Here is a 16,449-nt window from a genome sequence, read left to right on the forward strand (position 1 = left end):
TTGGTGATATCTGTCTGCTAATATGTCTGTCTATAGTTTTCTGGTTAGATTTTATGTCGCTATTTCATTATACCTGATGATGATTGCTTGTGTTGCAATCGAAACGTCGTATTCTATTATTTAATTTAATTTATTATTTTATCTTTAGACGTGACTTAACCGAAAGAAACAAATAATAACAGTATGCATGTTGAACTTGTTTCGCATCGTACACAACCAACTGTGCTAATCGGAGGTCAGTACAATTGTTAGACCGTCATAGTAATGTGGAATTTCAATTGATGGGAATTAAGTCTTATTCATTGAAACTATCGACATTTAAAGAGATCAATGTTTCTATATCCGGATTAGCATATCTGTCTGTCCATCTGTCAGTCTGAGTGCCTGCCTGTTTCATTCGGTAATCATTGTTATCATTCTGTTATCATTCTGTTATCATTCTGTTATCATTCTGTTTTGCGCGCCTCCGATTAGCACGGTTGGCTACTTACAGTGCGAAAGAAGTTCAACACACATCATTGCTAACTATTTTACTGTTAAATATTTTCTTCATTTCATACAAAAAAAAACGAACCAACGTGGAGCCCGATTCCAATCCACGGCTGGATAAAAGCCTCTCCACGTCGGCTTGATTGTGGGGGGCTCTCTAACCATATTTTACCACGCCGGTCACTCTGGGTCAGTGAAGAGAGGCCCTAGACCACTTTAGATACCACTTTAGATTCCACTCGCCACCGGCGTTAGCCATGGCTGGGAAAGCGAGCTCAGGTCACCGGGGTCATAGCGCAGCAGTGCATTAGCGACGGCCACCACCACACCACCCCCGTCACATTTAATATTTATATTAAAAAACAAACCACTTATATCTTTTACTATTTAACTAAGGAAAGCGTCAGACAATGGCTTTTCCGGCCGAGCAGGAACAAAAATGTTGATTTCTATTTTCAAGGGCAGAAATTGACTTCGCATCAGCGATATTCAGTGCCAACACCCAGACCAGAGGATATCCTCACATGCAATTGCAGACACGCACACTCGGTAAAGATTCCCCGTGCAGCCTTGATAACTATGTATGCTGAACTTCCGTTGCACCGTGTTAATCGGAGGTGCCAAAAACAGTCGGTCCCAAGAGCCTTTTAAAGTACTTTTAAAAGACTGTTGGGACAACGGCTGTTTGCGAGCACCTATTACGACTGCAAACAGCACTCAGGCGTGTAGCGTGGCCTGTACCATTCCTGGTGAACTTTGTCTCCGCAAAGATGACGTTTACACATTTCACCAGGTACCTATTTGAGTTTGGGTTGACCTCGGAGAGGTTCAACACTGATTCAGATGTAACTGACTCCTGATGTCGTACAAACAATCACACACACGTGCCCAAAAACACAGAACCAACCATTTGTACAGGTTCTGTGTTGAGCAGACTTCGCTACGATCCTGGCAGAAAAGCCGCTGTGAACCTTTCCCGCACGTCAGCACCACCAATGGAGAGACGAAGGTGGACAGGCACGTGCTTGGCACACCGCCCTCCCCCCTTACGTGCGCCTCAATAGGTGCTCGCACACAATTGTACGCAGCCGCACGCGCGTGGGAAAGTACCCTCCATGCAGCCTGATGGACGGTTCGGGGAAATCGCTGCTAGCGAGCGCCCATTCGGGTGAGCGTGGCTCACGCGACGGTGAGGTGGAGCCGGATCCAAGCTCAGCCGCCTCTCTTTTCTCAGCGCTTGACGCTCGCGCACTCTCGTGCGGAGGGCTTGCTACGAATTTGACGAGCGCCTTGCTCCACTCGTGCCACGTCCGTCAGTGCTGCCAGGCTTGTCTCCTGATGGGGAAGGTGCTCTGACCTACATTCCACGGCCCTCTGCTGCAACGTCCCCGCTCGCCTCCTCCTCCTCCTCACCCGACACGGCAGATGCCCTCCCGGCAACCCGCCGCTCGCTCGCTCGGCGAAGCGCCGCTCGTGCGTGAGCGGCAGCGCGCCGTGAGGCCCCCCCAGGCCACTGGTTGAGCGAGCGCACCTCCCGCTCGCTCCCCCCCCACCTCACCCCGCACTCACGCCCGTATCTCAGAGGACAAAGACAAAGGATCCCCCGTGTAACCTGTCACAGACCGTTAGGGGCAAGTGCTGTTAGCGAGAAGTTCCGATGAAGCCAGGTCACCGGGTTCATAGCGCAAGGTGCTATCCCGGTGTTCCACTGCTCTAACGCATACGTACGTACACATAAACAAAGACTTACAAAGATCCCCCAATGAGCCTTCACAGCAAGTGCTGTTAGTAAGCACCTATGAAGGCTGGCACAGTACACGAGGGGGGTGGGTGGCCAGCACCACGCCCGGGCCGCCGTTGTCTCCCCAGTGGCAATGTTTAACTCACCACTCCAGGTACTAAATTGAGGCTGAGTCGACCTAGGGGAGGCCCAGGACCTTTTAGAATAATCGTCACTGGTGTTGTCCGTTGAGCGGGAATCGAACTTGGATCACCAGGTTCTGAGCGCAGCGCGCTGAACGCTCCGCTACAGCTCCCAACACCCCACATCGCTTCCACTCCGTGACACCCCCACCGTCTCCCTCACTCGCTCACCCAGCGTCGTTCTTTTGCACCGCCCCCACTCTCTCGAGCAGCCCGCTCACCTGCGCTGCCTGAAGCCTCCGTTTCCCCCCCCTCTCTCTCTCTTAACGCCAGTTCATCGACCGGCCGCTCATGTGCAGTTTATTTTCTTCCGCTCCGTGGATGCAAACACGCCCAACGGAAAGGGGGCAGTGTGAGGAGGGACCGCACGTGCCCGGGTCGACGGCTGAAGAAATTCAATGCGGCATTTGTCAGTGGGAACATTTGGGGTGTTTGAAACGCGTGCGTGCTTTGGCGAGTTTAAATTCGGCTTCTCATAACGAGGCAGAATGGGTCCATTGGACCGGTTAAGAATTCGCGTTTCATACCGGAGGGATTTCATCGATGCCTTGGAGCAAGGATCATGCAGGCGCTGAACGTCTGAATGCGGCAACAAGTGCTGACCGTGGCTTGTGGAGCCAGTGTACAGAGGTCACACGGCAAGTGTGGCCACATGGTCATCCATCCCTATGATGGTAAAGTAGACACACACTAGACTCCGAAAACTGGCCATCGATTTTACATCGATATTACATCGATGACCAGTTTTTTGGGGCGCTGTGCTGGCGAGATGTTATCTCCCTCGCCTAGTATACAGGAGGTGGTGCATGCTCTCTCCGGGTCCTCCGGTTTTTCCCTCCACATTTAGAATCAACGTCACCAGTCTAGAATATTTGGCTGCTATAAATTTGCACGTGATAAGCCACTTCGTTGAGCTGTCATTTTCGCTTCTGAAAAATAGCTACAAAGCTCAGTGGGCCTCAGCCAGTAAAATAAAAACAGCCGATCGTAGTTTGGCTCAACGTGTTGTGACCGGTGACACAGGGTGGTGGCCACTCACCGCGTCGCAGCCGGTGCAGGCGGTGTCTCCGGCGTCGTCGGCGGTGCACGTGCGCCTCCGCGTGCGCGTGCCGCCCCCGCAAGGCGCGCTGCACGGCTCCCAGGGGCCCCACGGCGCCCACGACGCGGGCACGGGGCAGCGGGCGCGCTCGTTGCAGAACCTGCGCACGCGCGAGTGCCGATGAGGCGCACCGAATCAAAGTCTAACCGTCGGTACGTGCGGTGGTGTTTCGCGCCGTTCTCGTAGCGCGAGGCTCTCGCGAAAGGAGCTGTTGCCACAGGTGACGATAGCGTCTGTAGTTGGGAGGATCACGGCAGGGGGGCGATGCCGCTACGTCGCTTTACCCAATGAGGTTATTTGCTAAGAGTGGACCGTGACGCCCGGACTCACACGAATAATGCCGTGCGATCTTTACGTCCGCTGTGAAGCAGATGGCGCTTTGCTTTTTGTTTTGGCTAAATAAACCCACGGTATTAACCAGGGCGGCCGCCGGGCTCGTACCGCGAACCTCTGCGGAAAGCGGGAAATGCGCTACCAAATGCGCCATCGCTCATCCGTGTCACGCTTATTCGCATCGTCCTTTCCTACACGCGCGTCAACGATGGGCGGCTCTAAACATCGGGGCTTCACGTAAAAATGTCAGTGTCTCCCTGCTCGAATGAGAAACGCTGCAGCGAGACCGCCGCCGTTGGTGGCCCTGAATCAGTGGTGAGAAACCCAGTCTCCCCTTAGGTCACCACCGCCGATGTCCCACGGAGTGGTTACACGTGTTAAACACACTGTGCACTACTGGAGGGATGGTAAACAATGCTTCAATTATAAGTCAAGCTCTTTAGCAAAAGCACAAAGAGTGCGGATAGAGGCCCTGTGGAGCTCTAAAGAGGATGCCTTTGCTTCTTCCGGTTCAGATCTGCGGAATTTGTCATCCTTTAGGCAGAATGGCTCAATTTCTGAGCCGCGTGGACTTTCCAATGCAGGCTCGGGCTCACGAATGGACATGAGCATCGAGCACGAAGGCACACTGACTTTGACACTCCGCATGGGAGATTTGAAAAGAGCAGGTGGCTAATCAGCGCTGAGGATGTACGAGGCATGATAAAACAAACAAGGTCATCACCTCACGGCGATGGAAGATGCGGCGCTACTCCTGCGGAATGCGACACTCGGACTTTTCTGTCACCCCTCGTGCGTTTGCGTGTATGTGTGTGTGTATACACAGTTCTATGCGTACATGCACACATTCGAATAAACACATGCGCACTCGTACCTATGCAACGATGCACAAATTGGCCAACGGCAGGCAGGCAAGACCACGGAGGGTGTGTGTGTGAACACGGTATATGTGCGTGAACACGGGGAAATTATCAACGTTAAAACAGGCACCGGTGACGGCAGACACACACACCGAACCCGCCGGATAAGCACGGGCGCAAGCGTGAGGACGGGCAAGCACACCGGCGAGGAGGGCCGGAAGCAAGCCATGCTGGCAGGGCGGTTCGATGGTGCAAGGTGGCGAGGCAGCTCGGCTGTCGGTCACAGACGACCAAATGATAACAAAAAATGGTAAGAACGCGAATAAATACGCGTGAATGGAAGCGTCGATGATGAGCTGCAACTGACAACTTCGGCTGCCATGGCCTAAACTGTAGCTCGCTTGTGACTGATGGGGAATAGTTGGATGTGAAGGGCCGGATGCACGTTTGCTGTGATTGAATGCGTGTGTGTGTGTTTTTAAGCTTTGTAAAGCCAATGTATGAGCCGACGTCGAGCTCCCACACGATGAAGGTTTCAGCGTTGTCGTATACAGCTAATTAAATTACCGTGAAGGTGTAACCATATTCATGTCATGGCAGTGATGAAGATGGTTTAATTATATTGACTAGCATTGAAATGTGAACTAGGGCACCATTTTGATTTAAAGCTTTCGAGACTGCAGGGATTCATATTCTTGGTTCTTTCGGTAAAGTCATGTAGAAGGGAAATAATAAAATAATAAAAATATTAAGCAATAATTGTTTAATATTTATATTACTTTAATAATTGTTTTATATTAATATTATTTTATTATTTCCCTTCTACGTGACTTTACCGAAAGAAACAAGAATAGGGCACCGTTTATTATTATAATTGCAGTGGTTTACCCAGGAAAGCCTGACTGACTCTCAAGACTCTTTTTCAGGAGGGTCCTGCCAAGTTTCTGCAGAGGGGGGTGATATTGCTGCTGTGTGTGATTCCAATTGAGTCATTTGCTGGTCAAAATTTCAACTTTGGCATATTCGGCCAATGTCAGTTACAATGTACGGTTTTTGTTTTGCTATGGGAGGAAATCGGAGAAGCCAGAGCAATCCCAGGCAGAACAGGGGGAGAACATCCAAACTGCACGCAGCAAGGCGCCCGGGTCGGGAATCGAACCCGGGCCCCTTCTGTCTGGGAGGCACGGGTGTTGCCGCAGTGCCACCCTGCTGCTGCCCCCCACCCCCAATTCTTTAATTTATCATTTGTAGTCTTTCGATGGTATGTTCCATCTTTTTTGTTTTTTTCGGTAAAGTGACTTTACCGAAAAAACCAAAGAGTATGGACCCTTGCAGTCACGAAAACTTCAAAACTAGAATGTTCCATCTTGTTGGGGGTATTTATATCCAGGTACGTAACCATATAATCATCTTTCAATGTGCATACATTGTGAACAAATCGAATCTTAGACGCACGATTAACTTCTAGTAATGTGAGCGTAGGAAATGATTTTGACCCACTGACGAATCGTTAATTATTTCGTATATTCTGTACGTGCAATTGTCCGCACTGCTCGTTCAAGCATTCCTTGTCAGTTGTATCAAAGCTATTGCCTCCTGTTATACAAACTATATTCTAATCTAATGGGTTTTTTTTGACCAATTGAGTAACTGCTGCAGCTCTGAATGGATGTCGTAAACGAAAACAAAAAATTGTTGGCGATGTTTGTTGACAAAAAAGACTCCACCGAAAATGACAAGTCTTCCGTACATGAACGTACCAGTAGTACTGCCGTTTTGTCTGCTTGTGTGTTCTGGGAGCGATGCCGTGGCCAGGCAGGAGAGGAGTGGGGGGAGGGGGCGTTAGGTACACATGGGATGTATTGCACCACAGTTTGCACGGTGGCATCAGTGTTGTTCCTTAAGATTGCAGCATTCATCAGATGGGACTTGTTTGCCAGCATAAAAAAACTGGAAAAAGGGCCCCATAGATATGACTGCTCAATCCCGAGCTATGAACACTTTGATACTCGCATTACCTTTGTGTTGTTCGCCTTTTGGCGTCCTCTGGTCTCACAGTGGCAAGGCCATAAAGAAGGCTGTCTCTGGTGTGGGCCAATACGTTTAAAAAGCAATGCGTATATTATCAGAGCCTGTTTGTTTGCATACTTTGCCACAAGCACGCGTGGTTAACGCAAACTTGATGCCTTCCAATAGTTATCTATTTGGACATCTTAATGCCTGTTTTATTGCCAGAAAGGGTAAAGCCTATTCTTATATGTATATATTTCTTTTCAGCATTCATCAAAAAGCGCGCAGCTCCGTGCAGCCTATGACCCCTCTGGGATTATTTAGAGTGAGTGCCACTTTGTGAGATATCAGGAGCAGTTGTCGTATGGAGATGCAGCATTGGTTGCCCCGCCGTGAAAATGTTACATTTGCACCCTTGGCCCAGGGAAGGCTGACAAAAATGATCACCACCCCATTGCTCACTTGAGCAGAGAGGCGCATTGAATTTTGATCCTGAAATGAATATTATAGCGATGCAAAGAGAGCGATGTTTATGGGCATTTTTTTTTTATTTTAGAATTTCTGCTATGTGTTCTGACACTGAGCCTGATTGACTTTGGCATCTCATGGTCATTGTTTTTTTTACTTCGTATAAATGTGACTTGTGTTCACGGTCTACCCACATCCATTGTTTGTCTTTGGCGAGGTTACAATTTACCCATAAAACGGACGAGTAAAGTATCCTCCAATGTTTCCGCACTATCCTTGGGAATGCACGATTGTAACGCTGGCCGGAGACAATGGCTGAGCGTATGCTGCTTGTCATGGAGGTTTCCGGTGCATGCCCCGGCTACTACTACGACTGTGTTAACCATAAGACATGCATCGTCTGTACAAATGTTATTTAAATGCAGTAATTATTTTATTATTGCATTATTTCCTGTTATCCCAGACAACCAGAAAGGCTAATCCCGCAGCTTGGAGAGTTCTTGCTGCTGCTGTGCTGTTATTTCGGAGGTCAGTCCACTTGCGTTAATACCAATAGAGCAAACACCACATTGCATTACAATTCCTTTCAAATCCTCCCAATCAAGCAATAAACCATCGCGCGAACTCCGGTCATCCTCGCAGCAGCGGCTTTCGGCTAGCCATCGAACAAAGACGGTCACCGCATCGTGCGCTTCTGGGTGTGCTTCTGCGGTCGTCTGGAACGTTCTTCCCTTCCAATATGAGGAAGCCACCGGAGCTGTGCACTAATACAATCTAAAATTGAAAACTCATTTCTTTAGAACTGCTTTTTGTGTTTAGTTTGCTGTCCTTCCCTCACACCTCCGATTAGCGCGGTTGGCTACGTACTGTGCGAAAGAAGTTTAACATACGTACTGTACGTTCACTCGGAGACTGATTACTTTTCAAAACACTGAGTAGTGTGCGGTCCACCACCACAAAGCCCCCCCGCCCCCCCCCCCCGGCAAACTTCAACAAGGGCCACTGCACACCGCAAGGTTGTCCTGCGAAATTCATTGGCTCTCGGCAAACATTTGTTATGGTTTACGGCCACCAACGGCCAGTTAACACACTTATGGACCCACGTGCATAACGATGACCTGCGTTTATAGCACGCGGCCATTAGCCCCCCCCCCCCCCGAGGGGGTGCCCCTCTTGAGGCCCACTGCATGCGCTGCCGGCGTTCTTGAGAATTTGCCAATATTTGACATTTAACGCGCGAGTGCACGAAACAATTTAATGTGCAAGAGCTTAATGACTAAAATTAATTTGGCTTAATTCATCGCCCTTTACTTCACCATCTAATATCCTAATCAGATTCGTTTTCTGCTGTTGCAATGGGGACGTGAGCCAGCTCGTCCTCGCCGTCGTCAGACGTGATCTACCCACTGCTGGATGAAGGCCTCGCCATCTCCCGCAGCTTTACGATGCAACAATCCATCTCGTTCCTTCGCGCGAGCTGATTTCAACGCTTCGACTCCGTGGTGGAAATCCCCTTGAACGCGTTCCCTCAGTTGGCTTCTACTCTGTCCTTCATCCCTCCCAGCGACCTCTCCTGCCCAAGGTGGCTTACTTTTTTTTACAGTCAATATATCGTCTTAAACTTGCGTTTGAACTCGGGTCCACGTGTCCCACTTTCAGTGTAATTAGGAAGTGTGCGCTTGCCCACACTTCCTTGAGAACTTTTCAGATTTTATTCTATATTTTTTTGTCAATGCCCAAATCTGTCCTCGATGGTAATAGAAACTGATGAAACGCATTCTTTCTCAACAGGCCCATTGGCACATTACTTTTCTTGATTAATGTCGGTTTCCCAAAACCACTCCAAGCTGCTCTCGTGAATGGGAGCGAGGGAGCTACGTGGGGATCCAACGGAGAGGGAGTAGTCGTGTCTCCGTGCTCAAACAAGTATGGGCAGCGCTACCCTCCACACGAATTCCACATTCCTATGGTGGGAACCACTCTCATCGTAGGCCAACTGCTACTAATCATAATATCATTCATCTAAATTTTTCGATTTAAAGCTTTCGTGACTGCAGGGATTCATATTCTTGGTTCTTTCGGTAAAGTTACGTAGAAGAGAAATAATAAAATAATACAAATATAAAACAATTGCTTGTGTTGCAGTCTAAACATCGTGAGCATTTTTTTTTATATTTATATTATTTTATTATTTCCCTTCTACGTGACTTTACCGAAAGAACCAAGAATATCATTCATCTATCCAAGGAAGCCTCAGTGAGTGCCACATTTCTTTTCTTGAGAGGACCCTGCATTGGCATATTTGAGCAAATTCCTTACTCAGGAGTTGCTTTTTTTGCACGAAAGAGGAAACTGGAATATCCAGAGGAAACCCACGCCCATGAAAACACGAATTAAAAAAATCCAAACGGAGAGGTATGCCCCATCTTATGTACGTGCCGTCTCCTGCAGCTCAGGGCAAGTCAAACATATAACTCCAAAGCACTGGATTCGTGGCGTTGCAGCTTGCAAGCGGCCTTTTAGTCTTCAGTCCAATAAAGTGCAGTTGAGCAACCCACTTAGTACAGTGAGTGTGGGGATTTGCTTTGCTCTACATGGCTTACATTGGATGGCAATTAGGACAATTATGCAAATGAGACCCTGTGTGTGGCTCATTAATTTGGGTACAGATTTTATTACGATCAAGTTCAAGGCAAGGAGAGTCAACTGTGTTTCTAAATCACCTCAAGAAGATTTTTTTTTTAATCGGCACATTTACATATTTTAACTTCTTTTCGAAGGCAGTCATATTTCAGCAGTGCAATTAAACGTTCGCAAGGAATGGTCGTTTTCAGGCTGCAAAATAAAAACAATTGGGTTTTTAGACACAGAGGAATCCGTAGCTGTAGCATATATAATTTTGAAAAACAGAAGCCACAATTAAATCTGTAAATCTCATTGAATATATGTATATTTCAATAATAATGATCTTTTTGCACTTAATTCCTGGCACAAATTGCACGTGCAAGCCATTTGGCAAAGACTTTCCGGTAAGAACATAAATGATTGGTGATTTAGTGAAATAATAATACAGGCTAGTGCATTAGAGGTAGATAATTTGTTTTGGACCATTATTCTGTGTTTATGCACTGTGATTGTTTTCGACTTACATGGGACAGCACTTACATTTCATTAAACATCACATTGCATGCCCTCCCTGACGTGTTCTTGGGTTGTTACCGCACGGTGCTTGGTACGATGTCTGACGTTCCCCACCACTTGAAGAAAAAACGTCAAACGCCGTGCCGAGAGCCACAAAGCACAGCCGCGGAAACCCCACCAAGTAGTCACAGCATTGCAGAACTCGCAAAGTATATATCTCACAGTCATCTCCACGGCTGGCTCAGAGCCATTGGCAAGATACAAATAGCCAAGGGAGCCAGCCTCTTTCATGCTCACTCCTCCGTTGAGTAGCCCCCGTAAACTGGTATGAGTCGGAAAAAGGTTTTGGCTTTTTAAATATAACTTTAGACACCCACGGGTACAATCAATGCATCGCCACGGTGCTGCGTAACGGGAATAACACATCCCACGCGTCTCTGGTTGGGCAGCCCTGTGGTTAAAACACCCAAATTCAAATTGGAAAGTTGTGAATTCAAATCCCAGCTTGGAACAGACTCAGAGCATCAACCCTCTGGGATGTCTCAAATTGGCCCCCTACTATTGGAACTCAACCATCGTCATCCTACAGACAAACCAACAAAGTGCAAATGAGATAACGCCTAAGCATATATAGATAGGACCGCAAAGCCAATTGTTGGCACCAGCTCATCGCGTGTCTGCCTGCCTGCCTGTTGTTCCTCGTGCCTCTGAGTTGCTCACTCTCGTAGAGTGTTGCAAGTCAACGTTATTATTATCATCAGTACTACCCAGCACTTTGTTTATTGTGGGCGGTGTTGGGGGGGTTATTCCTAGGGACTTTGCCATCTCTCCACAAATCCTCTCCAGCCTTCCCGAGGCAAACCCACACACCCACCAGCCCGCCCGCCTAGCCACCCAATACCCATGCCAATACCCGGCCATTCGCCACTAAGTGACGGTGATGTCGCCAAGGCCCCTGTGCCAGGCCAAGTGCACTTTGACGCCGCGTGAAGTATCACAGGCTCGCTAACAGGAGGTCTCGGGACAGGACCCAGTAGGTGCCATGGGTTGGCTGACTGAGATGACCAGTAGATGCACCACAAGCCGTACCCCCCAGCCCCCCCCCCCCCCCCGTGGTCCTCACCTCTCCTCCCGGCTCTGCCCCACGCACACGCGGCCCCCGTGCCGCGGGCTGGGGTTGCTGCACGAGCGCTGCCTCGCCTGGAAGCCCATGCCGCATGACGCGCTGCAGCCAGACCACGTGGACCACGGCGTCCAGCCGCCATTCCTACAGCAGCAGCAGTCACAGCAGCAGCAGCAATGCAGTGTTAATGATTGACTCCGCAGTCGTAGCTGTAGTAGTAGTAATAATAATAGCCACGATTATTGTTTAGTACATTGAGAATTCAGAAACAAAATCTGAATATTTATTTCGACTGGAGGAATCCGATGAGCTACAGAGCTATTTTTCACAGATGTTGTAAATATTCTTGGGTCTTTCGGTCAAGCCACGTAGATAAATCAAATAATAAATAAAAATAAAAATTATAAAAATAAAAACAATATCAGATGTTGTAAATGTCGTGGATTTGCTCTCCAACACACCGCTGTGCTGTACTAGTAACAAATTGACACGTTCTGTTTACGTGACAAACCTTACTAATTGGCTGCGTCAGGTGTTGGCGGGTTTAACGACACATTTATATTTACGCGATCTAACCTAAAAAACATGTATTATGGAGTTTCACAGATGTCCAGTATCCGCGTCGTTATTTGAGAGCAAGGTTACCCGGACGATGCAATGCTTCACAGACGGGTGCAGTGCGACGTTGCGTTTTGTGACGTTGCTGTGCAGTCTTGCCCAATTGAATAGTCTGCGAGTCATTTTACAAATCTGGCGAATTTGGATGGTCACGCCAGGACACATAGCCTTCAACATCCACTGTGAAGCGTGTATCGATGCTGAATACTTTTTAAAATATGCATTTTGTATTTATTTACCAGGTAAGGCCCACTGAGCGATGTAGCTCTTTTTCACAAGCGCCTTCGGCCAGAAATAATAGCTCAACGAAGTGGCTTATCATCACGTGGGAATTTATGGCAGACAAATACTCTAAAACGCGTGCAGATTCTAAATGTGGGGGGGGGGGGGGGGGGAAACCGGAGGACCCGGAGAGAAATCAACACGACCACGGGGAGGAACATGCAAACTCAAAATATACAGCGGGCGTCATCGAGATCGAAACCCAAGAACCTCCTGTATACCAGGCGAGGTAGTTAATATCTCGCCACCGTGGTGCGATTAACCAAGGTGGCCCCCTTAACCACGAACTTCTCCAATTAGCGGCAAATGTGCTACTCTCCAGACGCGTCACCAGCCCCGGTAATTGTCCTTAATATTCTGTAGTAGCCGGGGTTGGATTTCTGGCCTTGGCCCAATTCTTGGCTACGATTCATGAAAACAGTGCCAAATGATATACGATCCTGTCTCTATGTGGACTTGGCCTTAAATGAGCGCCAATTGTGGTATTTCAGTATCGGCAGCGGGGAGACAAAGGTGGACCGGGCATGGTGCTTGCCAATACGTACTTAACAAAGCATCAGCTCATCAATTCATGTCGATTAGTTGATGCGGCGAATCGTGCATGCGACAATCGATATGCAAATGATACCCAAATGTTTAGGATTCATGGAGTGAACTGAATTGTGTGACCAAGGAAGAAACAGCTGAGCACGAATGTCATTTTAAAAAACAGACGGTGAAAATTACACAAAGAAATTGATTCTTGAATTAAAGAACGACCCGAAATCATAATAACTCGTCGTTTTGCTGGTGGGGTGAAATGTTTATAATACCTACTGGTCATACTCATGTTCCATGCCAGCCTGAGTAAATGTTCCCTATAACACCACTTGCCCCATGCGTCTAAGGCTAAATGGGGGATCCTTGTGATGCTCGTTAGCAGCTGTAAAACGTTCCGAATGTTTGCCAAGGGCCAATGAATTCTATCGACAACCTTTTGGCGTGTAATGGCCCTTGTTGAAGTTAGCAATGAAGAGACCTTGCAATGAATGGGATTTTAACCTAATTATCTCCACGAGTCAACTGATCTGCCTTCTGACCTGTTTTGTCATTGGAGGCATGAATACACACAGAGACACACTGTATTTTAATTGAATGCGTTATACAGACAACACAATGAAATCTGGATTTGTATAGCAGCTAAAAGTACTGTCTCAAGGTGCTGTACAAAAGAGTGGGCATTGTTCATCATGGGAAGAAGAGGCACGTATGTTGTGTAGTTTTAAAGATGAGACATTCAGTTATAGCCCAACAATAATTGAATTATCATGGCAATTAAATAACGACTAACTATGGCAGACAAGTGCGGTTTTGTTATCTACTGCAATAGTATAACTCTCGAAATAAAATTGCGTAATTTGTAGTGTACTATCAAGAACTCCTGGACAGTAATTACTATTTTATTTCACCATTAAAAGGTCATTGTCCTTTTATTTTCCGGAGTGGTGTAAGATCGGTCAGGGCACTGCACGATCTACCCTCGCCATGACGAACATCAGTGGCGACTGATGTCTGAACTCGTCCTGGGCTCACCCCTTCACCGACCCACACTAACCAGCGTGGTGAAGTATGGTGAAAGAAAAAACGAAATGGCATGACGAACTTTTCCCATTCTATTTTCCTCAAGGGACGGCGTTCACGCGTGGCATGTTGCACCATCGCGTGCGTTGGGGGGTTGATGTGTTTTACGGAAAACGCTGGTGTATTTTTCATCGTGGATGTTATTTTGGCAATTGGCTACCAGCCAACACTTGCTATATTTGTAACTGGATACTTGACATCCACGAGCTCAAACATATGCTTCCCATTAAAATGTCACAACATTACTTGGCAGCTGGGAAATGAACCGGCAAAATTTGGGCTCAGATAAGTATTTTTCTTCCAGACCCGACAAAAAAGTGCAAGCCTATTATCATCATTCACCTCTCCAACATCTGTGCGTACCACAATGCCAGCAAGAAAGCCATTTCCAGGACTGGAGAAGCCAAGCATCCCTATCGACAGGCATCGTGAATGTGCATTTCTCTCTGCACTCTAGCAAATGAACTGTGCGATGGTGCATTTGTTGCGCTGAGTCTAAAGGGAGCTCGCCTGGGTTAGAGCGCTTGCAAGTGGAAGGCTGTTTGATTATGAGCTGACTGTCCATCAACCTCTCCCCAGGGTTAATGAAACGAGCGTCACTTGGCAGCCAGTCACCCATGTCATCCTCTGGAAAGGCTGGCCCTCGCCACATGAATGAGGAATTTACACTCGTGCCTCGGGGCTGAAAATGTAGTTCATTGCCACCCCTCGCTCGTTTGGGCAGAGTTTTACTGACTTAAGCCAAAGAGAGTGAGAGAGGGATATGATGTGATTCATTATTTCATTGCCCACAATGCACCCAGATGGCGTGTAATAATGCAAGGAATGGCCCTGTTCGTGGATGGATCTCGCTTACAACGCCAGGCAACCACAATCCAGCCACATTTATGCAAGACAAACATCGCTGATGAAACTCAGGGAATTGTAACCGATCAAAGGAGGTTTGCTGCTTGCACAAAACGCTGCTCAAAAACATTGCTTCAGGCAAGCCTTTTGGCCGGCGGACCGAAGCGTAATTTCAATGCTATTTATTTATTCCGTAAGCAAAGCCGACCCCGACCCCCTTTTGTTTATTCATTTAAGCGTTCCATTATTTTCTCACCTGGAGCAGTTGGCCACCTGCACGCTGGGCCCCGGGCAGGGCCGCCCCCCACAGCCGGGGACCGGGGAGTCGCACGCCCGGCGGCGGCACTGGCAGGACGAGCCCCCCCCCGTGGAGCTCCCCCCCGCGGAGGCCCCCCCCACGTCGCCGTCCCAGTGCTGGCACGGCTCCCACGCCGACCAGGGTCCCGGCCCGCCGTCCACGGTCAGGTTGCGCACCTGCGAAAAGAATCGCGGGGTCAAAGGGTGTCTCGCGCACGCTTGGAACGCGGAATGGGGCGACGTTCCGGGTCACCACATCTGGAGGTACGAAAAAGAAAACCGGGGACATATCGCGGGAAAGAGGAATATCTCACGGCAGCTGAAGAGGGGAGAACTACTTTGAATTATCCTCTGGATTATAAGATGCTCACAACCCAGCCCCCCGCCACCCCAAAAGTTGCACCCGGCATCAAAAAAGTTTAAAATATTCTGGACCCACACACACACACCTACCGGATTGCAAAATGTACTCCCAACTGCTTTTAAAATACAGGGGGAAAAAGAGCATCTTATGATACAGAAAATATGACAATGCAAATGCAATCTTGACTGGTGTGCTGTTTACACAACTGACAAAAAATTAACCCGTAAAAACAAAGTTTTTCACTCTAAATCCTTTATATGCGTGGCGGCTAGAGTCCTCTCGTCCTCTGACTTGAGATGGCTGCCACCTATGGGTCAGATGATTGTCTGCCAGCATTAAGCAATTGGTAATTAAATATTTAAGTTTTTTTCCCTAAACAGTGTCAAATTTTGGAAAAAAAATTTCACGAAAATTAATTGTCACGCACAACGAGTCTGTGTGGAAAATGTCAGCTCGATTGGATCACGGGAAGTGTGTTAAAAAACGACCGAAAGATTTGCACGGTCGTAAGCAAGCAAGCAAGCACGCAAGCACGCAAGCAAGCAAGCAAGTGAAGTTAATATAAAGGATTTAAAAAAAACGGGAACTTTGTGTGTCCCACGGAGATGTGCAGATTCATCGGGAAGGCTGCCTCAAAGGGTGGAAGGCGTCCTGGCAAACCGCCACCGCTCTGAGTCCGCTGGTGCAGGTTCCGCATTTTTATTTGTTGGCCACATTCACATCTGGGTTAAATGGTAAGAAGCGCATCGCGTAACGCGAGTTTGCCCATTGTAACACAAAGCGATTTTCTTTTTTTGATGCCAAACGCAACTTGGGAATTGGGCCCATATTTACATGGGGCTGAGACCAAATGTCTAACTTGTCGGTGCCACCGAAGGAGTTGGCATAACTTAGTAGGGTTCATCTTCTTGGTTCTTTCGGTAAAGTCACGTAGAATGGAAATAATAAAATAATAAAAATAAAACATCATAAAATA

The 16,449-nt window shown here is 47.9% G+C and overlaps 1 protein-coding gene across 3 annotated transcripts in view; it reads right to left on the minus strand.

The window, feature by feature from the left end:
* Nucleotides 1-16,449, minus strand: part of LOC144934600 (semaphorin-5A-like) — a 159,066-nt gene that overhangs the window by 20,398 nt on the left and 122,219 nt on the right. For 2 of the 3 annotated variants that reach the window (XM_078860587.1, XM_078860588.1), the window contains 4 exons: nucleotides 15,069-15,286; nucleotides 11,447-11,590; nucleotides 6,465-6,497; nucleotides 3,452-3,611 (listed from right to left, as the gene is read on the minus strand). In XM_078860587.1, coding sequence (XP_078716713.1) covers nucleotides 3,452-3,611; nucleotides 6,465-6,497; nucleotides 11,447-11,590; nucleotides 15,069-15,286 — 555 coding nt within the window. The remainder of the gene's footprint in view (nucleotides 1-3,451; nucleotides 3,612-6,464; nucleotides 6,498-11,446; nucleotides 11,591-15,068; nucleotides 15,287-16,449) is intronic. The other variant, XM_078860589.1, reaches the window with a different exon arrangement.

The sequence above is a fragment of the Lampetra fluviatilis genome, chromosome 10 (assembly GCF_964198595.1).
Source record: "Lampetra fluviatilis chromosome 10, kcLamFluv1.1, whole genome shotgun sequence".
Lineage (NCBI taxonomy): Eukaryota > Metazoa > Chordata > Hyperoartia > Petromyzontiformes > Petromyzontidae > Lampetra > Lampetra fluviatilis.